This window comes from Siniperca chuatsi, linkage group LG9, assembly GCF_020085105.1.
Source record: "Siniperca chuatsi isolate FFG_IHB_CAS linkage group LG9, ASM2008510v1, whole genome shotgun sequence".
NCBI classification, from domain to species: Eukaryota; Metazoa; Chordata; class Actinopteri; order Centrarchiformes; family Sinipercidae; genus Siniperca; species Siniperca chuatsi.
This window is the reverse complement of record NC_058050.1, coordinates 10,837,597-10,863,415: the sequence shown is the minus strand read 5'-3', so window position 1 is coordinate 10,863,415 and position 25,819 is coordinate 10,837,597. Positions and strand designations below refer to the sequence as shown.

The window sequence follows — 25,819 nt, the reverse complement described above, 5'->3', positions numbered from 1 at the left end:
TGAGAACGTGGGTTACAAATGTTCAAATCATCTTGAAAAACCATTTATTGATTTCACCTATTCACAACAGAATACTTTGCTTCAACAGCACAACTAAACCTTTAAACAGAAGAAAAATCACAGAAATTTCATATAAATGATCAAATAATCATACAAATGTCATCTGAGGCACAACCAATGGTCCTTATTCATAATGAATGCCAAATCCTTAATTTTAGTATGCATCATTTCAATAAATTTTAATACTGATCCCTCTCAGCTTTGTAAAACAGGGAAGTCAACACCTTGGTCTGTTGAATATGCATTTTGTCATTTTATAGCTTCTTGTCAGCATATAATTATCTGGTTCCAGTAAATCATTACTCTGAACTGAATGTCAGTGAATTAATGAAGTCAGTACTAAGACTAGTACTGAACTCATCAATTCGGCGATCGCAGAACAATTTTTTTGTTGTTGTTGACTTATACTCCCGTCCTCAGAGGAGCTGCAGGCCGTCCACAGCGACTGTGTCCATGGCGAGGCCGTTCTCCAAAGCTGTGTGATAGATCTCCAAGGCCTGCTCCAGAGGCAGCGCTCCTCCCTCACTCGTCTCAATGATGGCTATGGTCTCCCCAAACTCATTACACATGATAGTAGGAGTGCCCTGTACCTAAGAGGAGGGAACACAATTCAGAATTAGTTCAACTGACAGCAGAGAGGGTACACAGACAAATGTACAGGTGCTGATTAAATGTCATCCTCTCACTCTTTTTAACTGTTTAAACTCGAAAGACTAAACTTAGCCCCTAAGACAACCAGCTCGTGTTAGCTTCATGCAGTGCTTTTTAATGGCAGGTTTTAGGGATGAGGTGACTTGAAGCTACATTCTGACCTGCTGGAGATCTGAGGCTTGGATCTGGATGAGCTGAGGCTGCCCATTAGCCAGTTCCACTGCAGAAGTGTCCACTACTGCCACGGCAGAGCTGGTCTCCATGGCAGCTTGGGCAGCAGCCTCCTCATCCAGCCTCTGCTGCCTGGCGTGGGTCTTTTTGTGGTTCCTCAGGTTGGAGAAGGTCTTGAAGGCTTTGCCACACTGTGGACATACGTGCGGCCGTTCGCCTGTGTGTGTTCGACGATGTTCAGCCAGGTGCATACTCTGGATGAAACCCTTTCCGCAAACTTCACAGCGAAATGGCCGTTCACCTGAGTGTGTGCGCAGGTGCTCTCGCAGGTGTGTGTTCTGACGGAAGCGCTTGCCACACACTTGGCAAGGAAAGGGCCGCTCGCCAGTGTGGACTCGCTGGTGAAGTGCAACTCCGGAGGAAGACACAAACAGCTTGCCACAGACAGGACACTGGTGGGCTTTGGGCCGCTTCCCAGAGGTGCACCGCGGCCGCCCAGGGCCCAAGGCGAAGTGGCTCAGTCTGTGAAGTCGCAGATTGGCAGGAGAATTGAGTTTCTTCCCACAAATATTGCAATCAAGACCCCCCCGCATGAGACTGGGTGAATCCCCTGATTCCGTCTCTACTGTGGTTGAGGTGGAGGGCTCTGAGGTCAGAACCAACTCTGCTTGGTTGTCTGTCTCTTTGCGCACTTCTACCCCTGTACCAGCCTGCACCAGGGTTGGGTGCTGCTCCAGACAGTGGCTGTCTCGTTGCCTCCTGGTCAGGAAGCCAGCCTCACAGTGAGGACATTGGAAAGGGGCCGGAGCCCCTGGATGTTGGGTGTAGCGATGTGCTGCTAACTTGCTGGCCCAGCGAAAGCTGGCAGGGCATTCCGGGCAGCACAGTGCTGCAGCATTGGAGTGCAGCAGGCTGTGCTGACGGAGGTTGGAGGACTGCGAGAAGGAGCGGTGGCAGACATCACAGCGGTATGGTCGCACACCAGAGTGGATGAGATTGTGCCTCATGAGATTGGCTAGAGATGAGAAGGTTTTGCCGCAGTCAGAACACTGGAAGGGCCGCTCACCGGTATGAGTGCGGATGTGGTTGCGCACATGAATCTGCTTCTTAAAAGACTTGCCACAGATGCCACAAATAAAGCTGCGCTCAGTGACGTGGGACTTGCGCCGATGGTGAACTAGCTGCAGCTGGGAGGGAAAGGTCTTACAGCATGAACGACAAGAAAAGGGGCCTTTGTCTGATGACGCAGTTGAAGCAGCTTCTGTTGAGTCAGCGGAGCCAGACGTGACTCCTACACCTGTGAGATCCAGGGGAGCAGTGTTTGTAGCTAAGCCACACTTGGTAGCATCCTCCACCTGCTGGGGGTCATCCGTGTTGCCTTCAAGTGGGGCAGACACCTCCATGTTGTCATCCTCCCCCTGCTTCTCCACCCCACCTCCTTGTACTTTGCTCTGAGAACTCTGTATTGGATCTTCTCCCAATTTTTCCATCTCCTCCTCAGTGAGAGGGGCCAGCAGGTTGATTTTTGCCTCATCAGTGTGGGAATTCTTCTTCTCTCTTGCTCTCTGTAGGATGGCAAGGGCAGAGAGAGATGCTCTTCTTGGAGCTGAGATCTAGAGAAGGAAACAGGCATATGTCAAAAGGAAACATCATACTAACTTGAGGTTGTGGACACAATTGGGATGCTTATTTTACTACCATGGAGACCGGGGCAGGTGTGCCAGATGAATCACGGTTGAGGTGGGTTCTACGGTGGTAGAGGTACTTGGTCATGTTGGTGAAGGTTTTGTTGCAGAACTGACACTTGTGAAGGGGGTCTGCAGTATGGGACTTCCTGCAAGACAGCAGGAGGAAAAGATGAAACAGACAGAAACAGAATCAAAAGTTTATATCAGCTGTCAATATTTCACTGCTATCTTGGCTGCTGTGGTGACTCCAAGCCTTTTACCTGTGCATGATAAGAGTCATCTCAGTGGTGAAGCCATTGCCACAGTCCACACACAGGTACCTGGCCACACCTGAGTGTGTACGCATGTGTGTCTGCAGTGATGTTGCCTTCTTGAACACCTTGCCACACTCTGGACATTCATGCGTGCCCTGCTCATGCACACGCTTGTGGGCAGCCAGCCGGTTGACAGAGGTGAAGGTGCGGTTGCAGAGCTCACACTGTTGGGGCTTGGCCCAGACTGCTGCTCTCTTCTCTGCTACTCTAATCCTAATGTCCTCCACCTTCACTGTAGTCTCTTCCCTCCCTCGCACTTCCTCAAAGCCACTCATGACACCTGGCTCTCCACTCTCTTTGTCCTGACCCAGGAAGTGCTCTCCCTGGTGCTGGAGGAAGTCCTCTGGGGTCTGGAAGAGAAGGGAGCACTCTGAGCACTCATAAGGGTGGATGACCACCATCTCTGTTGGCTGCTGCTGCTGCTGCTGTGTGTCATCCTGGACACTGGGGGCCAACCTTAACTCTAGTCTCTGGACACCGTTCTCCAGGAGCCCCACTTTTGCTGAAGAGCCTCGGCCCACAGCAGGCATCAGAGGGGGCAGCTTAGAGCGGTGCTGACTGGGAGTGGTGGAGTTGTCTGCCAGAGCTTGAGCTGTGAGAATCTGCAGGTGCATGGTGGCAGAGCCGGGGGTCGGAGTCACTGGAGGCAGGAGGGCAGAACGGGAGTGTGCAGCTAGTTTGGAGACAGACTGACGTTTCTTCTGTTGTTGTTGTTGTTGTTGCTGCTGTGCAAGTACCTGGAAAATACACACAGAAATGTACAGAAAAGAAATTTCAAAGACAGCTAAACCTTAAAACCCTTCATTTAGTTCTCATATGTATCGCTCTGTTGTGAGGTGTTTACAATCCCAAGTACCTGTGCCAAGATCTCCCCAGCCTGCTGCTCACTCAGCACGTAGTTCTGCATACTGTTCAGTGGAGTGACGGTGCCATCAGGCTGTAGCACATACTCCTGTTGTAAGAGCCCAAAACACATAGGTTATTACATTTTTATATTCAGTTAATGAAGTGCTAAAGAAATTAAACAGTGTCTGATAATTGCGCTTTCATTTAGAATAGCAATTTAGAGCTGCAGTCACTATGATTCATCTCTTTTAGTTGATTATAAGATGCTTTGGAGACCGGATGCCTGCTGTTTGGCCGTGACGCCCATTCAAACTAGTATTTCGAGAATTACAGTACAGTTGCAGCAAACAAATCTGTGTTGGCCTACACAACCCAAATCAGAGAGTCACTGAGATAAATGTTTCACTTTGAAGCAATCTGAATGCAGTCTAGAGTATATGGCAAATTAAATGAATGGAAAGTCAGAAACTGTCATGAGCTATCCATCCCGGGAAGTGAATTACAAAGTGTCATCGCCATCCAGAGATATTAGGGAGAGTTTGCTTTTGTATTTGTAGAGAAATATTACCAGAAACTAATTCTGTAAATAAGTTGAGCTGTAAACATGTCAATGACTCAGCATAGTGGGAAATTCACTGCTGTTACCAGTATTATTGCTCAGATTTACAGTCGTACATTGTATTTATCATTGTTACTGCACAATAACATGTTATTGGTTCAACTACATTCAATTCAGAATGAAACTTATTCGAACAGACAAAATAATTAATACTGTGTTAAAGGTCAAGTGTGTAGGATTTTGTGGCATCTAGCGGTGAAATTGCTACCATTTGAGTACCGCTTGCATCAACCGCCCCTTCCATGCGTGTAGGAGAAACTACGATGGCCGAGGAACTCGCGAAAAATGCGAACTGCCCTATCAAGAGCCAGTGTTTGGTTTGTTAATTCTGGTCTACTGTAGAAACATGGCGGTGCAACATGGCGACCTCGATGGAAGGGGACCCGCTCCCTATGTAGATAAAAACGGCTCACTCTAAGGTACTGAAAACACACTTATTTTCAGGTGATTGACACTAATTAAAACATACTTATAAATATGATATTCAATTTCTGCCAATAGCTCCTCCTAAATCACACACAATGGACCTTTAAGGTGTCTCCTGAATGGCACCAACAGTCGAACACATTTGTTTAAGAACTGCACCAGTTATTATTATTATTAATAATTGTGACAGAAAGACTACCTTAGTATTCATACAGTAAAAGGTAAATTAATTCTACTTTCCAGATTAGAACAAAAAGGTTTTAGAGTTATTAGTGAGTTGAATAGGTCTCTCATGTCTGTGCACTGTTTGGTCCCTTACCATGGTCTCTGTGCTACTGTGCGTGCTGCTCCTGCTGTGGGTCCGCCGGTGCTCCAGCCAGGTGTCTGGTGAGTCAAACAGAGCCAGACAGTCAAGACACTGGTACTGGACAGGTCCCGACACCTGAGCCTCCGACCCAGCCTCCTCTGTCTCCAAAACCTCACACAGCTCTGGGGAACAGTCATACACATGGGCAGTTAGTATGGGGCCTTAGGTTTACTATGACTATAATAGCTATGCAAATCAAAGGCAAAAATGCATCTTATTCAATTTCCATTGATGTGAATGGATGCTCAAACTACACACAATCAAATCCCTCACCTTGCTGCTCCACCTCCATCCCAGCCTCTCTCATGTGCATCTCTTGGTGCTGCAGCAGTTCCTCTGGGTTCACGAGGAGGGTCCCACACTCCAGACACTGGTACTGCTGGGTTTGCCCCATATCTGCGACACCCTGGATCATGGCCTCCCCTACCTCCCCTTCTCCCTCTTGGCCAGTGTGGATCTGCTGGTGGATCAGCACATCCTCAAGGGTGTTGAAGAGCTGATGGCACTCACTGCACATATACTGGTGTTCCACATACACACCTTCTGCCTCCTCCTGCTGCTCGGCCATGCTGGTACTCTGGCGTGTGTTGTCTTATGTAGGGTGTATCATGAAAGGGGATGTGTGACAGGTGACGAGGTGGTGAGTGTTAAACTTCACAACTGTGTCCAATGAATGAAGACTACTTTTGCCATCCAGAAGGCAAGTATAAGATCACACCTGTGGTAAAGAAAATGTTTTAATGGCAACATGTAACACTGAACAATATCAATATATCAGCAGTTAACGTTATGTAGTAGCCATCACATGATTAATATATTGGCGTTTCAGTGTATCTCTCACACAACGCAAACAGCAACGCTACATTTGTCATTAGTTTGTGCAAAATAAAAACCCAGCAATAAGAAGACCCAGCAGTGTTCACACAGAGATATTATGGAACAATCCCGCGAAAAACATCGCATTTTTTAGCCGTTAGCCAAATGAAGGCCCTCTATTGCTAACAGTAGAACATCACTAATCATTGTCTGATTTACCTCACAAATATGATTCATATCTTTGTTTACAGTGTGTGATGGCATATGGAGAGCTGTGGGCGGCGCTCCCTCCGATATTGCAGACCTGTTTCTAGGCACCGCGGTTTCCTGACAGCGGCTCCCCGGTTCGTCGGGCGGTCCGTCAGGCGGCGCTACCCACTTTTCCCCGAAGCTCTCCGGCTACGACGGCGGGCCCTTCTTTCTCCTTACCTCTCATTTACTCTCGTTGGACAGTCCCTCGTGTGGTCATCACTCTTAGTTCACACAAGCGTATGCCTTTTGTTAGTCCCTTGTCGCCGTCTCTGGCATGGAAATCAAAAAACTGATAAGGGTCCGTGAGAAAATACGATTGAAAGCGTGTATTGAAACGTTTGCCCGCCGATCGCCTCCATTCTTGTGATACGAAGCCCCGCCCAATGCGGTAGCCTTAAAATTTTAAAATCTGTGATTGGACAGGCTGACCTGTCAATCATAAACTGTGCTTACTGATGGGCATTGTAGTTTTTGTCGACTATTAATAGTGCAGTTTTTCCCCCTGAGCCCTTTTAATTTAGTTTTTTCAGTTTATTTTTAGTTCTGTAATTTTAAGTTAGCTACTTTGAGTGTTTTGGTGGATGTCTGTCTTTTACAGAATGATTTAGGCTTACATACATGGTTACTTTATTCGTTTTAAAAAGCAACGTCGACCCTGTTAATACTGTGTTGGCTATATGCCCATAACCCAACTGCAAACTAGCATTGAGCTATTAAACATTGCAATTGTGATTTTCGTCGTAAATTCGATGTCAATTTTTAGTTAGTACTGTAGTGTGGATTCGAAGCCACCAACAACTCATTTTCCCAGTAACCCTTGCGAGCCTTACGTCGTTGTGCGTCAGCTCCCCAGTCCCCCCACCATCACTGTTCTACAGAGGAAGAAAGGGGGAGACGGGCAACCTATACAGAACGCTGTAAGTGTAGTTTATATTTATATCGAATATTAAAATACACACATATATATCTTAAGTCTGTACCGGTCTGGCTGCTAATAACGTTCAACCTTGCCCCGGGTTTAGTTCACACAAATATGAGCGGCAGCGGGCGGCCCAGGACCAGCTCATTCGCTGAGCCTCCCGGAGCTCCCGGATCCGCTGCAACCGGTGCCGGATCAGCAGTAGCCGGTGGAAGCTCGACAGGAAAAACTGGGGCTTCACAAGCCAGTGGAAGCAGCTCGACGAGCTTTGGGAATTTGAAACTGCCTAGTAAGTATTATTTTACATTTATATCATAAGTCAAATTTACATTTTATTTCAAATGCTCGGGTTGAACGTTATTTTAAAAGAAATGTGTCGGAGTGGATTTAATGTCGATCACTGTCGCGGAGCTAACCTTAGCCAGCAAGCTGTTAGCTGGTTAGCTAACTTAAGTTAGCTGTCCAGCTAACGTTAGCTGTGTTTTTCATTAAGGAACCACTGCGATCAAGGGTTTTATCGCATAGCTAACATTATCGTTAGCTGCTGGTGGCAAGCTTGGAACTAAGCCGTTGATATTTCGATGGTAAATAACGTTATGTCATTTTTTCGGCAACATTATCTAACCATTATTATTGCATTGTAACCCAACAATATAGTTTGTGTTACCCGACGCTATAATATATTCGTCATTAATATCAGATGTTGAAGCAAGCTAGCTAGCTTGCTAACATTTGTAAAGAGTAGGTTGAAATTATCTGGTCTTAAGTTTTTAGGCGTCGTCCACGGTCCATTCTGATCTTGCACCTATAGTTTTTGCTAAACTAGGGTTACGTTAGTATACGTGGTGTGGTAGCCTGAAGAAATGGAAATTATTTTCAGTGATAATATCTCAAATTGCTGAGTTCCAGCTGCTTATTAACCAGCATATGGGGACCTTACCATAACGATATTGAACTGATCAGCTGGATGCCTACACTTATGCATACACGAAAGCAGCTATGCATGGGTTTAAACAGCTGGTCCAGTACGTAAATCCATCTCAGGTCATCTTTCATTAGGAAAGTTTATCACTTTCCTAATGAAAGAAGACCTAGCCTTGTGTAGTGGAAACAGTTTGGCAAATCTGTATTTGGCACATTGCCTGTGTAACTGTGTTAGTACCCCTTAAGTGGAAGACAAGTTCTGAATTAAATTATATTTCTGTACACCTTAGAGGAAGCCATTATCCCCTTAAGTAAACTGTCTACTTTTACACTGATGGTTGAACATGCTCACTCTCTTCACTATTTTGACGCCTGTACAGCAAAGACCCTCCAGTTGGTTTTGTTGGTGTGATGTCAAGAACTTGCAGAATGCTCAGGGGTCATATCGCTATGCAGCGGTAGCAGTTGGCTGAAGATCTGTGGGGTAGGACAGAGGTGTGCAGAAGGACAGACTCTGAGAGAGACAGAAGAAAATAGCATCACAGCTTGTTTGTCAAATATAATTTTTCAAAGTTTCATTAATAATTGATTATTAGAACAGGTGAAATGACTAACAAAGAAAATGAATGGAAGCCAAAGATCAAGGCTGACTCAAGCTGCTGTGTAGTAAGTCTTTGCTGAATTTAGTACATGCAGCCAATCAGCAGATCTTCTTCTGGTGATTTGACTCCTTCACATACATTGCTTTTGAATGTAAGCTCACTTTTCCCTTGCTCAGTTTTCAGAATGTCACAGTCTTGGTCATCAGTATCTCCTGCACTCTGTAAAATCATTGTTCTTGTGTCAGAGGTGCCTGGACCCTACAGAAACCCCCCTAGAAAAGTTTCAGACTACACTGACACTAAGCTGGTTAAATCTGAAAACATGTTTCTATCTCTACCTTTTGGCCTTTTGTCTAAACTAACCTGATTATTTTTACACCCAATCTGGAGTGGCTAAATCCAAAAAAACCCAGGCTCAATTTTTAATATGCATGGGCATATCAAAACTGAGCTTGAGGTCATGTGCTGTGTAGCAGTAATGTTAAGGAAGCCGCTTTCTGCTACCTCTACTCTCTCTGCGATTCTGCCAATACTGCCAATTACACAATACAGATGTCACCATTAACCTCTATTTACTGTTGTCAGACAACTTGGCATCATGTAACAGTGATCAATACAGGGATCAATAGTTTAAGTTCAGCAGTGAAGGAATAACTGTTTATGATTAACAGGTAGCATTAACAAGCCACGATTGAATCACTACTTTATACTCATTCAGTTACCTGACGACAGAAACAGAAAAATATGTCGATGGGAATAACTAAACGGTGTCTTCGGCTATATTGGAAAAACACGTAAGTCATCATTGAGAGCAGGAGGTGACAGAGACTTGCTGAGACTTACCGAAAGAGGAAGAATAAAATATATAGCCGTTTTGGCAGATCAAAGCCTTTAGGGATGATGCCAATCACCGACGTAAAGTGATAAGAACTGGCTAAACAAACAGTCGCAAGGTCTTGGTATCCTTTTGAAATTATTTGATACTACTGGCAATGTAAAAGTCTTGGCAAAACCAAAACAATGCTCTTTTTTTTCTACAGAGCCCCTTTGTTATTTAACAAAAAAATAAAACATCTCAAATTTTAAATGTAGTCTAACACTTGTAGTTGTACACGAACTTCCTGAAACGGTTTAATACTTAGTCGAAATACATCCCTCTGCTGCTGCTGTGATTCACTGCAGGTAAGTTACTGCTGGTAGAGAGAGGAGGGGCTTGTTTGTCTCAGCCAGCAGCTAAGTTTACAAGAATTTGTGGCAAACAGTTAGACTATATACAGACAGTTTCGTTTTAGCTTGTTTGTAACAATTCACTATTAGCCGGGCTAGCACGATGAACTTGTGTAAAACATATATGAGAAACTGCAGACAGAGCAGATTAAAATATCGCTTCTTGCATGTTCACATTTATGAACAGGTGTATTGGTAAAGTATTGCTTTTTACTCCCGGCATGTTTTTGCACTTACTTATAGTAACAAGCATAGTTGTTGTCAACTTGAGTAATCTCCACTGCGGCCTTTCTGACCTGATGACCGCTGACTGCGCTCCGTGTGTCGTGTGTGTGTGTGGAGGAGCTCAGCCCAGCCCCGACACAGACAGCAGGAGAGGCTGCAGTGTGTGATAATACTACCGTCTTTAATGATTTAGCCCAGAGGACCATTTAATACCGGGTTTCAGTACCTATCCCTACTCTTGAGTGCCTGATTGGTATGTGCAACTCTCAACAGAGATGGAGATGAGAAGGAAGTAAGAGGGCTCACTCCTTAGCTGCTTCCATAATCAGCTCCGGAAAATTACGTGTGTTTAATTTTTTTTTTCCACTTGCCCAATCAGGCAAGTGAGTTGCTAGATTTACTTGCCCAATGGGGCATTTTACTTGCCCTACTTACAATATTATATGTATATTATTATTATTATTATTATTATTATTATTATAGTATTAACTGGTACTGTATTAATTAACTGGATAATTTTAACTACAGGATCATGGATTCACATTGATTTGATTGATTTATTTTAATGTGAAATGTAAAAACACCCACATGGTTGCTGTGCTGCGTCGCATTGCCTCTGATACAATGAGGCATTTATTTCAATCATTTTATAACAGATTGTATTTGTTTTTTTACACGGTTCTATGTAGTTTTTACTTGTTGGAGGACCGTGTAGCCGTGCATAGAGAAACAAAAAAAATTACCAGCTGCGTAAAAATAGAGCTGAGCAGCGTGATGCCCACGTAGGTTGATTATAATGGACGTGCTCTGCTGCGGGCATGCTGCCACAGACGCATCACGTCGTGTACGTGCCATATCCGTGCCCCATGTATTTTAGCAGTTAGCCCTATTCATTCCTGTTCTACAGTGTGTTCACATATGAGAATCCATGTTAAAGTCACAAGTCTACCTTGGTACCCATGTTATTTTCAGAGTTGGCCTTCTTACTCTTAAACATCAGTATGTACCTTTCTACTAATAGTTACCTATTCAAAAGTATTAAGCTGTTTTACTTGAATCTGTGGGTTTTTACATGTTGTTACATCCTGTTAATACCCTTTAAAATCCCAGTTGCCTCCGCCCTTCCTTCAAATCGTGAAGGAAGACATTACCAACCCACATGAAATACATTTTCTTCATCAATATCATTTTTATGAAATTCAGTGTTTCACAGGACCTCCAACTCAGTATTTAGTGCCAGGGCAATCACAGCAATCTCTGGCCTCACCTTACCTCACATAACGTGATCCAGATGAGTTCTATGCAGTGTGGTATATAGATTTCAAATTTATGAAAAACGAGAGCAGCATATTGGATCAGCACTTTGCATCGACAGATACCCTGAGTTAAGGTATCAGAATCAGTAACGAGGGAGAAAAAGTTGGAACTGTGCATTGCAAAAACGCCATCTTGAGTATGTGTGGCGTGAAACAAGAACAAAACTGAAATAGTTGTGCAGTGTAGTTTTCTGATCAGCAAATTTAAGGACTATCAATCGTTATTTTGTAATGTATATTATGTGCCTCTGATTGGTGTCTGAATTGAAGCATTTTCTATTGTGGAGAAGGGGTAACGTGTGTAGACATATGGATTAAAGACACCAATAGCTTTGGAGTGATTTATCCAAGCCATACCCGGTGTAAAGCCATCATCATACAATGTCAGTCAAGGTGCTGCTGTAATTCCTATATCCCACTAATGATAAAATACTTGATAAAATGATCAGCAACTGCATGATAAATTACACCAACTTAAGTGGGCTTAAGTTTTACACTTACAGCCCCAAGCTAATTGCTTATAAGTGTGGGTGTGATGAAAGTCATTCTGCTCATCCTTTTTCTCTTACTCATCAGGCTTGCGTTGACGTATCAGAAACCAAAGCTGTTCATTGACAGCTGGGCAGAGTGCTCATCTTTGCATTCATTATTCAAGGGACTATCATGCCACAGCTGCTCCATATTTAATGTGCTCCCCTCTGAATTAACTTCTTTTAAAAAGAGTGTGTAAGTGATGCTAAAAGGAAATAGAGGAACTGTGTCTTGTAGGGATTGACTACAGGAATGTGCAGGAACCACCCAGTGACTGATCTCAAAAGCTGAATATTTCCTGCTGTCCTGAGGGTAGAGATCAGATCTAGGCCAATCATGTGGATATGCTATCGGCTGCTGTTTACTGCTAAACTTGGAAAAGTTTTGCTGGGAAAATTGCAAAAATAGAAAACTGTATGTTTTTTTTTTTTAATTTCTTGACTCATTCAATCACATTTTTTGTTAAAGCAAATGTATTCATACAGAAAGAAATAGTAGGTGATGAAGCCACATCACTGTCTTGTGTTTTTGTCAATTTGTGGGTAAGACCAAAATGCCTCATTGTCTGACTCCATTTTGAGACTCAGACTTACTAGAGATCAGGAGGGGTCCTGTTGAGACAGGCGAAGTGAGCAAGCCCAAGAAATGGTAGCACTTAGGGGTGTGCTACTGTCCACGCAATTTTATCACAGGCTCTGACAAGCCTTTTGGCTATGGGCCTCTTCTCTGCTGTTCTTCCCCTCCCAGTGTTTTTGCTTCTGGTGCCGATTTGTCAAATCATTCTTGACCCAACACGTGCACAGGCATAAAACACTGAGCAGCTACTTGACCCTAACTAGAATTGTCAGTTAATGTTAGATCTTGAACAACTCACTTGCCTGATTTCCACAAGGTCAAACATAGCCTGACAGTGACACTGTTGGACTAGTTTAAAACACACACCTTGTACTCCTTCCTTCCTGTAAAATCCTCTCTAATATGTTCTAGAGCTCTCTCTTTTCCCCTTAGGTAGACATGATGTGATCAGGGTGTAGTGGCCACTATATTTCTGTTTCCAAGGCCACTTAGTCAGCAAATCATCTTAGTTTTGACTGGCGTTCCATTTAATTAAATCCAACTTTCTTGTGAATTTAACCAGTGTACACACATGCCCTGGAGGCAGGGAAAACGTTGAATGAGGGTTTATTTGAAGGTTTAGATCACAACATCATGATAGGTGATTCTTATCCAAATATTATATCTCAACCTGGTCAATCTGGGACTTGATGTCCCGTTCCTATTTATACAATGTTACACTATATAACATGCTGTGACGCAGTCAAAAGCTTGTTTCGATCTGAAGTGTTCTCTACATTTAAGTAGCACCATGTTGTACCTAAAGAAGGCATAATAGCAAAAAACATAACCATAGCCAAATCCACCTATAACACACTATTCAAAATGTGTATATATAACTGTTGCATGAACTTCAATACTAACGAACATCCATAGCGTGATGACAACAAAAAAATTTACCAACTACAACTATGTGCTTAAGTGGCTCTTACACAGGGATTACATCAAGTCATCCCTCGGGTATATTATTGGAATGGGGACATTGAGGTAATTCAGATTACAGAGGTGCTGAGCTGGAACTGTGATTGCAACTGTAATACCCTATATAGATCAGACAGAGAGACGCAGGTTAAACCTGCAATCTGAATGGGTCGACACACGTCACCAGACCTGGCTTTGTGACTGGGTTAAATGTGGGTTGCAGTTCCTTATTTTGAATGGGAATTCAACGCTACTGGAGTTTAAACAACATTTGGCCAACTTTCCAAAAATTAGCCATAGGTGCAGGAATTGGGTGAGCGAAGCAAAGAAGCTGGCTGCAAGAAAAAATAATTTTATTGCTTAATTTATTTGTTAATTACATAATTAATATTGTATTTTAGCAATAACATGTTTGGGATGCTGTTGTAGACTCGAGTTTCACCCAGGGGAGCAGTGGGAAAGTGTTGTGAGAAGTATCAGGAGCTTATTACCAGCCAGTGTAGAGTCTGGGGAGCCACCACATAGGTCACAACCATTTAGATAAGGACGCAGTGCTTGTTGATGTTTAGCTTCTCTCCCTTAGGGACACTTGTATAAAGGATGAACTGGAGAGGGTTATATCACTATGTTTCTCAAATATCTGAACATCACTGTATCCATGAAAAATATTAGGGCTTTTTATGCCATTTATGGTTTCATTACAGTATGTCTGTATGTTTCAATTTTTCAAACATTTCAAGGTGGGAAATTAGCACTATTACTATTGAGTAGCTCGTGAATTTGAACATTTATCTGTCAGTGGCTGGTAGATGTTCACATTTAAAAAAAAAAAAAAAAAAAAAAAAAAATTTGGTTAGATATGTAACTTTGGTGTGAAGCCATGGTGCTTTTCATGACAGGTACAGTTCTGATCATTTCAGGATCTCTCTGACAATATGTGTTTGTGCTCTCATCCACAGGAGACAGTGGCAAAGTGACGACGGTAGTAGCCACACCTGGCCAGGGCCCCGATCGCCCACAGGAAGTGTCCTACACAGACATAAAGGTTATAGGAAATGGCTCCTTTGGCGTGGTCTATCAGGCTCGCCTCATCGACAGCCAGGAGATGGTGGCAATTAAGAAAGTTCTCCAAGACAAGAGGTTTAAGGTATGCTTAGACAGGCTTACTCTGTCAGATAATTACAGTAAAGCAAAATGCTGTTTAAATAGGAACTTTGCATCTACAAAGAAGGTTGTGGTGGATTTTGGTAGAAGCAGATAACTTAATGTGTTTTTTTATAAGCATTGCTCTTTCACTCTGTGGATTAGAATATGATGTTCTTCAGTAATTGTCCTGAATTAAGGACTAGTGCCAGTTTTAAATGTCATATTTTTGCACAATTCACAATGTTTGCATATCTCTCCTTTTTCCCTTTTCCTTTCTTCATTGTAGAATAGGGAGCTGCAAATTATGAGGAAATTGGACCACTGCAACATAGTGAGGCTACGTTACTTCTTCTACTCGAGCGGAGAGAAGGTCTGTATGCACTGATTTGGTGTTTTATGTAGTAGGAATCAAGTTTCTAGATGAAGCACTCTGCCTCCACACCCAGCCATTTAATGGTGCATGCATCAACGATGATTCATAGACATGTTATAGACAATTTGATCTTGGTCTTTATTGTACATCAGTCAGAACAGTCTTTACTTGAAGTTTAAGGGTCCAAGCACCTATGCTGAATTGCTCAGATTATTAATGTGGTTTTGCTTTTGCCCTAAACGTGTCTGCATCTGAGAAAACACGAGCTACATCAGCCAAACTTGGCAGATTCACTCACAACTCAAGTAACAAAAACTACATCTGACGACATAGTGGCACAGTGAAAAGCAAGTTAACCTTTTGGTCCATAACCTCTGAATTGTATGCTCTAGAAACATAATATTTGTGTCCCTGGATTCCTCAGATGCATTTTTATGTGTAAGCCATGCGCAATGGTGCATACTGCATTTTGTGCCAAATCTGGCACAGCATGGATAAATATAGAATCGCCATATAAGTCATTGTATTTTAACTCAGCTGCTCTAAAGAGTAGAAATTCATGCATCATATTTTATAATGAAAGATTTTATAGTTTAGGAATTAAGTGTGTGTGTGTGTGTATGTGAGAGAGATATGTTTGTAGGGGATATATGTGTTACGTATTACATGTAAGATGAATGAATGTGATATGAATGCACACGTAGCTCGTATCCTGTGTCTTATGTCGTGTGTATGTGAATGTAGTGATATTTCATATTGCCCTGACATCATTGTAGGTAGTATATACACCAGGGTATTACTGTATGAATTTGTTAGAGATGTAAACAAACCTCATGGTTTAAAGCATGAAATTAAATAAAAACGATTATATAATTTTCTTTTTTTATAAAGAATTAAGTATTGCATTGGCGTCAGTGAGCATGAATATCCTCCCCTGTATTTGAGTCAGACATTGTTTACACTCTAGTGTACTCTAGCAATATTTACTACAGCTAAGCAATTGTTTACACTCATAATGATAGATGTGTTTTTTTACTTATAAAGTGTAAATGTTGTCAATGAGCTGCGTCAACTGTAATTGTTTTAGTCATTGCTTGCAGCAAGTATTCATTTGATAAAATAAGTACAAAGCATAAGATAAATGTTTAATTTCTTGTTGTCCTTCTAAAAGCCATCTTCAATCATATAGCTAGTCACTGCATACAGCTACAATAATTATTTTTTGTTTACTTACTCATTCCATGTGCAATCCAACATATTTTGTTTGTATATACTCATAACATCATATTTACAGTAGTTTAGATTTCACTTTCCACCCCTAATTATACAATCCTCTTTCCTTTCTTCCTCCTTTCCAGAAAGATGAGGTGTATTTGAATCTGGTGCTGGACTATGTTCCTGAGACAGTGTACAGGGTAGCTCGGCACTTCAACAAGGCCAAGACCACCATCCCCATCATCTATGTTAAGGTGGGTAGACACAAAACATACACTCACAGCTGGGTATGTCCCCCTAACTGCTTTCACCGTGCCACTATAGGCATCAAATGGTTAATTCAAGTCAGTTAATGCTGACTTCATTTCATGTATGTATCATAAGTGGAAATTGCTGTTGTCTTAGTACATTTCCTTCTGAGATTATAACACTATCTGGTAGGGCTGAATGATATGCAAAAATATTCAGTGATTATTTTGACAGATATTGCAATATGAGTCACAATTTTAGTGGGAATAGTAAATTTTGCATTTCATTTTCACTGAAACAATTGATGATGATGTGATTTTTTGCTGGGGTCTGTACCAAACAAGCATGTTCCCTTACTTCTGGACAATATGATTTGTAGGCCGCGACATCTCTGTAGCACGACAATGCTTTATTTATAATGGTATTTTGTGACACATTTTACCTTTTTTATCCAAAAATTGCAGCTCCTGCGATTTGGATATTGCACTTGGCCATTTTGCGATTTCGATAGTATTTCAATTAATTGTTCAGCTCTACTATATGGTCTTTCTGACTACAGACGAACTTGTAATGTTAAGTCCACAACTTTTGCAGAGGTTATGTTTTCACCCCTGTCTGTTCATCTTTAAAAAAGCTGAGAGTGGAAATTAAGTGTACATTCTCTGAGTTCATTTTGGCAGTGATGTGGGATTAATGCATCTGGAATGCATTTTAGCTGTAATTTATTAATTTGCATTTGTTTATTTTTGGGAACCTCTGACATCCGAACTGTTTTGTAGGAAACACACAGAAGACAAACAAATACAGTATGACCTGTTAAGAAGGCAGCTGCTTTACAAGTTGGAGAATTGTTCATCTTTGGCAGAGATCTGTGCTCTTGGTGCTTTAGAGGTTTGAAGTATACTACTGTAAATATTCTAAAAAGATGAGACTTTAAGTCACAATCTACAACTCTGACATGGAATATGGATGATATTTTCACTTAAACTAATGGGTCTGATTGTACTTCTTGAATACAATTTTAGTCACTGATTTCCATGCTAGGTCATTATCTCTCTATATATATCACATAATAAAAGGGATTAGATTTGAATATTTCATCCTAGTCTTTTGAATTGAGTTTCAGTTATTGAGAAATTTAAAAAAATAAAATAAAATCAGTGGAAACTAAAAGTAAAATTTTGTTCAGTAATTGCCTGTGGATGTAATAAACAGTAGGTATTTTCTTGTTTGTTTTTCACAGACAGCTCACTGTTTAAGGATTATGAAAGCAGAAAGGGAAAGAAGGTCCCCTGGGAATTAATCTGTTTGCAATACACTTGGTTCCCTGTCTAAAAGGGTGCTCATTTTAGAGAGAGTGTTTGCGTGTTTACTGTGTCTGTAGCAGCAGAGAGGACATTATAGCTGTCTCATGGCCCATTTCCCTACCTCCGCCTGCTGCTCCCCTGTGGCTTTGAGATGCATACTGATCTCTCTCACTCTTTCCCTCTCCTGTCATCCCTCCGTCCTCCAGCGACACACTTCTATCACAGCATGTCTGGGGTCGTATTTTCCCCCTCCCTGTCCCCCGGGTCTCATGTTTTTGCCATTGTTTCCCTTTTCCTCGCCCCTCTCCTCCTCATCTCTCTCTCTCTGCCCCCTTTTTAACCATCATCTCTCATCCCTCAGTCATCTTGTCTGTAATCATTTTGTAATCTGTGGCCGGCCTGCTGTCACTGCATCATGGGGGTAATAATGATAATGGTGATGATGACCGTGATTTGTCATATTAAGATGCTTACCGTCTGCATTCCACAGACACATTAAATGGGTGCAGACTTAACTGTGTGAGCAATTTGTAGTCAAGAATGACATCATTGACCTAGGATGTGTAGACAAATGTCAAATAGGGGTTGGATGAGGATGGTTACAATCCTCAGGGATAATTTTTCACCCCTATGTTATTTTGTTGTAGAAACATATCACTGCAGGCTGCATCAGATGCCACAAAGCTGCTTCTTTCAACACCTACATAGTGCACCCAAAAACAAAATTAGGGCACATATAGAAGTGGATGGCACATGACAACTCTATACAAACACACACACGTCCATGTATGCCCACAAATTTTGAAACCACACCGTAGAGTGATTGTCTCCTCAAACATTTTCACAAGAAATTAGAGAAGATTAAAGAAAACTCTTGAAAAATGAACCTACATTTTTGCAGTACAACAATATTTTTCTTCTCTACTGTACCATTAATTATCTTGTGACCCAATAGAGGGGTCCCGATCCCCAGGTTAAGAACCACTGCCTTAGCTGACTCAAGCTTAGCTTGGGTCAGCTAAAGCTACCAGTATAAATGACAATAAAATAAAATTTTCTTGTTACACATTATAATGTCTGAATTTATGCAATGCAATTAATTGACAGGGTATGCAGGTCTAGAAAGGTCTTTAAAAACATTTAATTCACTTTCCTCAAAAAAGCCCTTAGTTATTAAAAAGTCTTAAATTCTATTTACAACAGTCTGAAATATTTTCTCTTGCCTGCTGTATGCAGTAATGTTAGTTATAAAATGTTTTTGTATCTGGTTGCAGGCTGTCTGGCCATCCATCCATTTTCTGCCGCTTATCCAGGTCCAGATAGCATTAATTTTATTAATTATTTAATTAGGAATTATTGTTTTATATACTGCTGGTAAGTACTGAAATAAATTTGATAATTCTAGTTTTCCATAATACTTACATACTTTGGCCAGTATGATCGTGAAACATCTTCAAAAGTCTTAAATGTAACTTGGTGAACCCTGCAGAAACCCTGATTGAACATTGGACACCTCCCGTTTGTCATGAATCACCTGACTAAACATGAGAACAGGGAAAAGACATGACAATAGTGAACTTGGGTGTCCTCAAATGTTCTTTTGCGTTTCTTCTTGGAATATATATATGATTCTGTCTAAGTTGTTAAATACTGTTGGGCATTATGCCAACCCTCTCTGTCCCCCCTCAGGTGTACATGTACCAGCTGTTCCGTAGTCTGGCTTATATCCATTCCCAGGGCGTGTGTCACAGAGACATCAAGCCCCAGAACCTCCTGGTGGATCCAGAGACTGCCATCCTCAAACTCTGTGACTTTGGCAGGTCAGTACCAGATGCTGCCTCTGGACGTCTCTGTCTGTCTCTATCATTCTTTCCATTGTGGTGAATGTCTGTCTGAGCGTGCATGTTTAGTTGGCTGTCTGTTTGTGTAGCCATCTCTTTCTCAATCTTGACTTTCCCTGTGTTGATCTGTTGTCATATGTCTACTTACTTCTCTGTCTTGGTAGCTAACATGCTGTGGTTTTGTGAAAACGAACACACTGAAAAAGGAAAGTTTCATGTTGACTGGCACTGCCCTCCTGAACTGTCTTTTTCTGCTTCATCTTTCTTCTACCATCTTCTAGTGCAAAGCAGCTAGTTCGGGGGGAGCCGAATGTGTCCTATATCTGCTCACGGTACTATCGTGCCCCGGAGCTCATCTTTGGTGCCACCGACTACACGTCTAACATTGACATCTGGTCAGCCGGCTGTGTGCTGGCTGAGCTGCTGCTGGGCCAGCCTATCTTCCCTGGGGACAGTGGTGTGGACCAGCTAGTAGAGATCATCAAGGTACAGTAGGGGTACTACAAACAGTGGCCGAAAGCCAACTGATGGCACAAGCCGCCAGATGAAAAGAGATATGGGATTTTTGGAATTGAAACTACTGTCAGTATAGGCTTTGGGTATCAAGAAAGTGTTCTGCATTAGTAAGAACTAGGGAAGAAGATACATGCAGTGATTGGTTCATGTAAGCAAAGTTTATGCTACATTCTATCTTACCAGTCAATGCGCGTGTATTTAAATTTAAAGTCCCCTTCCGCTCAAAAATGTTTTTTTTCTTGTTAATACAGTTGGTTGTTTGAGCTTCACTGTGCAGAATGATGAATGTGCAGAGATACTGATTTGATACTAGAAGGCTGTTCTCACATTCATCTGCTGAAAGTGCAAAGTTTCTCTGTGCTCGTTGAATATCTGATTTTAAGGGGTGAGCCTACTACCATGATTTGTAACATCACAAATAGTTTGGAAGCCAGTCTTGGTCCAATTTGCAACTTATACAAGTGTGATGTAGAAACTTGAAGCTGCCCGTACATATACACTGCGAATGGACTTTACAGTGAAGTGGCCAGCAGGAAAACTTTAGAAATGAACACAATTTTATTGAGCTAGAAGGAGTAGATGATTTTTTTTAAAGGATTTTAATGTGGAAATTATTCCTTTTTTGTGGAAAAAAACACACATTGTATATATGTTTTAATACATGTCTGGAGGGGATCTTTAAATATAGTATTTATTCACATTTAAATACAGGTATTATTAAATGGTAGACAATATATCCAGAAGTACAACGCAAGCTGTACGCTTAATATAACAAAGGATGTTTGTGTTATCATCCACACTGACAATCCTTCCTCTACATTTTGTATACAGGCATGCAGAACATACCAATGATTGTGATTAATATTAATAAATATTAACTTTTCACCCATGTCAGGTTCTGGGGACACCAACAAGGGAGCAGATCCGGGAAATGAACCCTAACTACACAGAGTTCAAATTCCCACAGATCAAAGCACACCCTTGGACAAAGGTATGTTCCCACTTCTGGAAAATATTAATAGCAGTTATCCAAACATCAGTCTGAGGTTTTATTGTTTATATTTCTCTGAAACAGTTTTTTATCCTTTTATGGGATAAGAAAATACCAAAATAAGGTAACCCGGGATGTTAGAAATTGGAATTTGATGGTTTATGTCTATATAGAAGTAGACTTGTGTGTTTTTAGATTTGAAAAGTAGTCTACACTACTTCTTCTTCTTCTTCTTTCTTTTTTTTTTTTTATAAATATAGGTGCTTTCAGACCGCGAGCGGTTGCTGTCAGCAATGTCAGTGTTCAGTATTTTAAATTGGCAGCAGCAACGCGTGACTCTACCACTGCGGCTTCCGGCTATCTTCGATATTACCAGCCTGTAGGCTGCTACACAAACTGCTGCCTTCCACCTAGTATAAGCTCATCACGCAGCTAGAGTGGGTTGTGGGCTTTAAAATAGAGGAAATTAATAGCAATATGATGCGATTTAATATAGCAAGTTTTTGCTAACTAGTATCATAAACATTGTTTATTGTCCCAGATCGGTTAATCGGGCTTTGAAGCTGATGTTGCTCCAATATGATTTTCTTCATTGATCGGTCTGTTCTCTGTTGGTGAAGACTTATATCATTCAGGAATTCAGATACAGTAAAATCAGCTCTTGTATCGTTTCCCTCCCTGTAGTTTCTGTGGTTGCAAGCTGCAACAAAAAACCCCAAATGGACGTGGCTGCAACCACTCACTGACTGAAAATACTTTACGTCTTGGATTTGCATAAACCCAAATTCCTCTCCGGAGTATGTTAATACAGAATCCTACATTTCTTTGCTAAATTTCTCTCTTCTATCAGGTGTTTAAGCCTCGTACCCCACCAGAGGCTATTGCCCTCTGCTCTCGACTGCTGGAATACACGCCGGTGACCAGGCTGTCTCCCCTGGAGGCATGTGCGCACGCCTTCTTCGATGAGCTGCGCCAGCCCAACACCCGCCTGCCCAGTGGACGAGAACTGCCGCTCCTCTTCAACTTTAGTCCTGTTGGTCAGTTTACTTCCCTGTCATTCATTCTTTTTTTCTCTTATCTCCACTATGGGTTTCTTGTATTTGACCTCTGATGACCTTCACTTAGATGCTCATAGTTGGTTGACATGTCATTGCACTTAAAGTGTGTGTGATTAAACATTTGTTTGCTTTTTCTGCTCCCTCAGAGCTGTCTATCCAGCCCCAGTTGAACTCCACGCTCATTCCTCCTCACGCTCGTGCACAGACATCGCCTGCCTCACATGGTACATATCACAACATAAAGTATTTTTGATGCTGTCTTTTTCATTAACAGACCATATTAAGGAGGGGTTTTATTTATACATTTATTTACAAACAAAAAGAAACAAAATGTCTTTTGCCTACATAGTGCATTGTTGTCCTGTATAACCCTGACCAAAAAGATTAACCCCAGTCTGGACTCTGACCCATTTTTTTAAAACTCAGCCCTAAGAGTAGCCTTTGCCCACACATTGGAATGTCAGTAGACTATTTTTCTCACTTTTATGAATATTACTTAAGACATTTTTATTATCATTGTTTTTTTTTTTGACACATTATAATCACTTGATAGGCAGTGTCTGAAAAATCTACCAAAAAGTGACTTGTTTCTGTGAGATTAGCTTCATGTTGGTAACAAGTGTGCTCCCTCTCTCCCCCTGCAGAGGGCAGTGTGTCAGACAGTTCCGCCCAGCCCAGCTCAGCACCTGGATCCATCAGCAACAGCACCTGAGCATCCATCCCTCTGTCATCATTTCTTTTTGTCTTCCCTATTTTCCTTTTCTCTCCTCTGCTCTTGTCCCTCTAAACCTTCCTCCTGGCTCCAAATCCTTAAGATAGAAAAGAAATAACTATACACACCCACACAAACACTCAGCATTGCTATTATCCCTGAATTTTAACCATTTCCAATAGAAAGTGATTTCTGTGGCTGCTAGCTTCAGGAGGGTGTGGGGTTGTTTTAAGGACGTTTAGGTAGCCAAGCTTGGGCTTAATATAAGCTGCAGTCTATGTGGCCCTTGTCTGGCCTGTTAGAATAAAGACACTTTACATTGGTTGCATGGGATGTTTGGGAGAGAGGAGGTGGGTTGTACATGTTATGTGGATTTTCTGTTTTATAATCTACAGTTGACTTTTATCCCTTTTTATGTTCATTTTATTTGCTTTAGCTAATTTTATGTGTGGCCGTGGTGCCATTGAATTGGGGTACTGATTGGCCATGGAGTTGAGAATGAGGGCCTCATGTAAGGCCTGACGAATATTGACAATCATCCTTAGTAGGGTAAAAAATGGCACACTTGTACTGTACATAGTGTTTGATCGTACAACCCACTGTGTAGATTAGTGGCTTTTCTGTCACTTTCTACCCTGAACTCTACTCAAGTATTGTCAGTTCATCCAGCCCAATGGTGAACAAATGTGAAGAATTTTTTTAAATCTCCCAGTTTAATACCAGACAGAAAATGTTGGCTGATTTTGTCCATGTCATTTTAGATAAGAGGTGGTTTTAAATTTTATTACAAAGGAGGGCACCACAGCCTGTCTTTACAGTTTCTTTTTGAATATTAGCTCCTCAACTGCCTTTTATGTGAATGAGAGGGAGCTTTACACGAGCAGAGTGCACATCTTAAGTTTCTTCAGTATAAGCTCTTGTTTTCATTGGTTAAGCTGGAAACCAAGCGTTTCATGTTAATTCTTAAGTGAGTATTGCACATCTCCAAAGGAAGTAGAGGGGAAGCAAAGGGGTGAGTTATGTGTACTGTCCAGCTGTTAACATAACTTTACACAGAGGGAGCCGTTGGTGTGGGGCTCCAGTTGCATCTAATACAGAAGCCTCAATGTCTCTCATGTCATAAACACAGTTGCTTAGCACTGTAGGGTGAATAGTCACCTCATTAATTATGTCACTTTACAGTGTTAAATTAAGTATCAGCTTGATTATGTTGACATCAGGTGCAGAGGGTACAGAGAGACTACTGCTTTCACTGCTCACCTGGCTCGTCATTGACATTTCAGCTAGTATACACAGTTATTATTTGTGCAGGGGGAGGACTCTGAATGAATTTAGTTTGGTTTGTGAGAGAGATTTGTTGAAACCCTCTTCACCCCTTCCTAAACAGCCTGCCTGTGACACTCATATCATGTACTTCTTGTCCTGTGATGATGCTAGGAACTGATCTTGAATGATTAACGCAGCCTAACAGTCCGCTCTCGGCATGGACTCGTTTTCTTTCTTCCACCACGCAAATGTGCATGTTCAGCCCAAGTTGACCACACTATGTTACTTCCACTAATCTCAGTAATAATCTGACCAGAAATGATGCTCAAACCCCTGAAACCCAACAGCTTTTGGAGCCTCCTCTTCCATTCCTTTTTGTCCTCATCCCTCTGCCTTCTGCTTCCCACTTTCCTCCTCCTTTTTTCACTGCTAAACTGTAAATATCAAGTACCTTTTATTTTATTTTGTTATTTTTGTTATTATTGTTATTATATTGTTGTTCTTGTAATTTTTTTTTCTCTAGTAGACCGGCGCAGCAGCGGCCGGACTGTTTATCCTCAGTCACAGTCTGTAAATACGATTTCATTTCAGTCCCTGGTTCAGGAGGGGAAAAACAGAACAAAATGTTTCATTTTTATTCTCTCTCCCTCCATTTCTCTCTTCACGACTTTCCCTTTTCCCCCATAAATGTTGTCATAACTGTTTTATTTATTGTATTGTGTTTTTTGGGGGGGAGGGAGGGGGTCTTTTAATTTCCACTGATGTGGTAAAAATGAGGGACTAGAGTGGGGGGGGTTGTTTTTTTGTTTTTTTTGTTGTTGTTTTTTTTTTCCAAAGTTTTGTCCAGTAATGTCACATGCAAAACGATTTCACATCCAAGATACTGTACTCAAATCCAGACATTGGTGTGTGTGTGTTTTCCAATCAGTGGTCTTGTATGTATGCAGGTGCACATGCTAGCCAACAGGTGGAACTCCAGTTTTCCATTTAACTTCAATGTGAAGGGAATGTTACAAGCGTCTGGATCTATGGGGTCGTGGTGTTGGGAGGGAGCACGGTTCCCTGTGTGTGTGTGTGTGTGTGTGTGTCTGGAGGAGAGGGGAAATAATGAATCTGTCCATTGACATGTATCATCTCCTGTGTCCGACCGTCTCCTGTTTTTGCTCCCTGTGTGTCATATGAGTGTAACGGGTTTGACCTGTTAGTACAAGTGTGTATGCTTCACAGATACTTGGTGAGTTTCTTGAGCACAGCTGCAGGGAATGTATGTGTGTGTTTGAATGTGTGCTGGCAGACCATGGACATTATTATCTGTACTCCTGACTCTTTACAAAATGAAGAGCTGACTAAATGTGCTATTTTAATGGGTTTTTTTTTTCCATTTTCTGATCTGTCACTTTGTTTTTAATTTGCTGTGACCCTGCTCTTTTATCACCCTGGTCTGAGGGTAAAATGTCATTGTTGGGAACAGAACGGTTGGATAAAGGAGATGATGAACAGAGAGGGATGGAGGGAGAGAGACAGTTTTTGTTTGTTGGTATAAATAATTAAACTCATTAATAAAGTGATGAAACTGTTCCTGTCTCACATTCATGATTGAATTATACTTGAATAATTGAGCCATGTTTACATGATCACAGTGGGGGATACAAGTC

General features: G+C 41.7%; 2 protein-coding genes across 5 annotated transcripts; one reads left to right on the top strand and one right to left on the bottom strand.

Moving 5' to 3' along the window:
* Positions 1–21: 21 nt before the first annotated feature.
* znf526 (zinc finger protein 526) lies at positions 22–6,524 on the bottom strand. Of its 4 annotated transcripts, none has more exons than XM_044208866.1 (8): positions 6,388–6,524; positions 5,416–5,860; positions 5,095–5,264; positions 3,741–3,836; positions 2,831–3,621; positions 2,581–2,716; positions 873–2,495; positions 22–650 (listed from the first exon to the last, which is right to left on the bottom strand). In XM_044208866.1, the coding sequence occupies exons 2-8, from the start codon at positions 5,708–5,710 to the stop codon at positions 477–479; spliced, it is 3,285 nt and encodes a 1,094-aa protein (XP_044064801.1). In that variant the 5' UTR covers positions 5,711–5,860; positions 6,388–6,524; the 3' UTR covers positions 22–476. The 4 variants fall into 4 exon arrangements, with proteins under 4 accessions (XP_044064801.1, XP_044064802.1, XP_044064800.1 ...); XM_044208867.1 differs by having other exon boundaries at positions 6,263–6,399; XM_044208865.1 differs by lacking the exon at positions 6,388–6,524 and adding an exon at positions 6,178–6,319.
* Positions 6,525–6,985: 461 nt separating this feature from the next.
* On the top strand, positions 6,986–25,741 carry gsk3ab (glycogen synthase kinase 3 alpha b). Its single transcript, XM_044209031.1, has 11 exons — positions 6,986–7,127; positions 7,233–7,418; positions 14,450–14,637; positions 14,923–15,006; positions 16,368–16,478; positions 19,470–19,600; positions 19,903–20,107; positions 21,033–21,128; positions 21,979–22,165; positions 22,333–22,410; positions 22,831–25,741. Exons 2-11 carry the CDS (start codon positions 7,244–7,246, stop codon positions 22,896–22,898), a joined length of 1,323 nt encoding a protein of 440 aa, XP_044064966.1. The 5' UTR covers positions 6,986–7,127; positions 7,233–7,243; the 3' UTR covers positions 22,899–25,741.
* Positions 25,742–25,819: the final 78 nt, after the last annotated feature.

Coding starts and splice junctions, on each gene's coding strand:
- znf526 (XM_044208866.1), bottom strand. CDS start 5,710: ATGGCCGAGCAGCAGGAGGAGGCAGAAGGTGTGTATGTGGAACACCAG. Junction 2,717..2,830: donor ATGACTCTTATCATGCACAG/GTAAAAGGCTTG, acceptor GCTGTCTTGCAG/GAAGTCCCATACTGCAGACC. Junction 651..872: donor AAGCCTCAGATCTCCAGCAG/GTCAGAATGTAG, acceptor CCCTCCTCTTAG/GTACAGGGCACTCCTACTAT.
- gsk3ab (XM_044209031.1), top strand. CDS start 7,244: ATGAGCGGCAGCGGGCGGCCCAGGACCAGCTCATTCGCTGAGCCTCCC. Junction 19,601..19,902: donor AAACTCTGTGACTTTGGCAG/GTCAGTACCAGA, acceptor ACCATCTTCTAG/TGCAAAGCAGCTAGTTCGGG. Junction 21,129..21,978: donor AAGCACACCCTTGGACAAAG/GTATGTTCCCAC, acceptor CTCTTCTATCAG/GTGTTTAAGCCTCGTACCCC.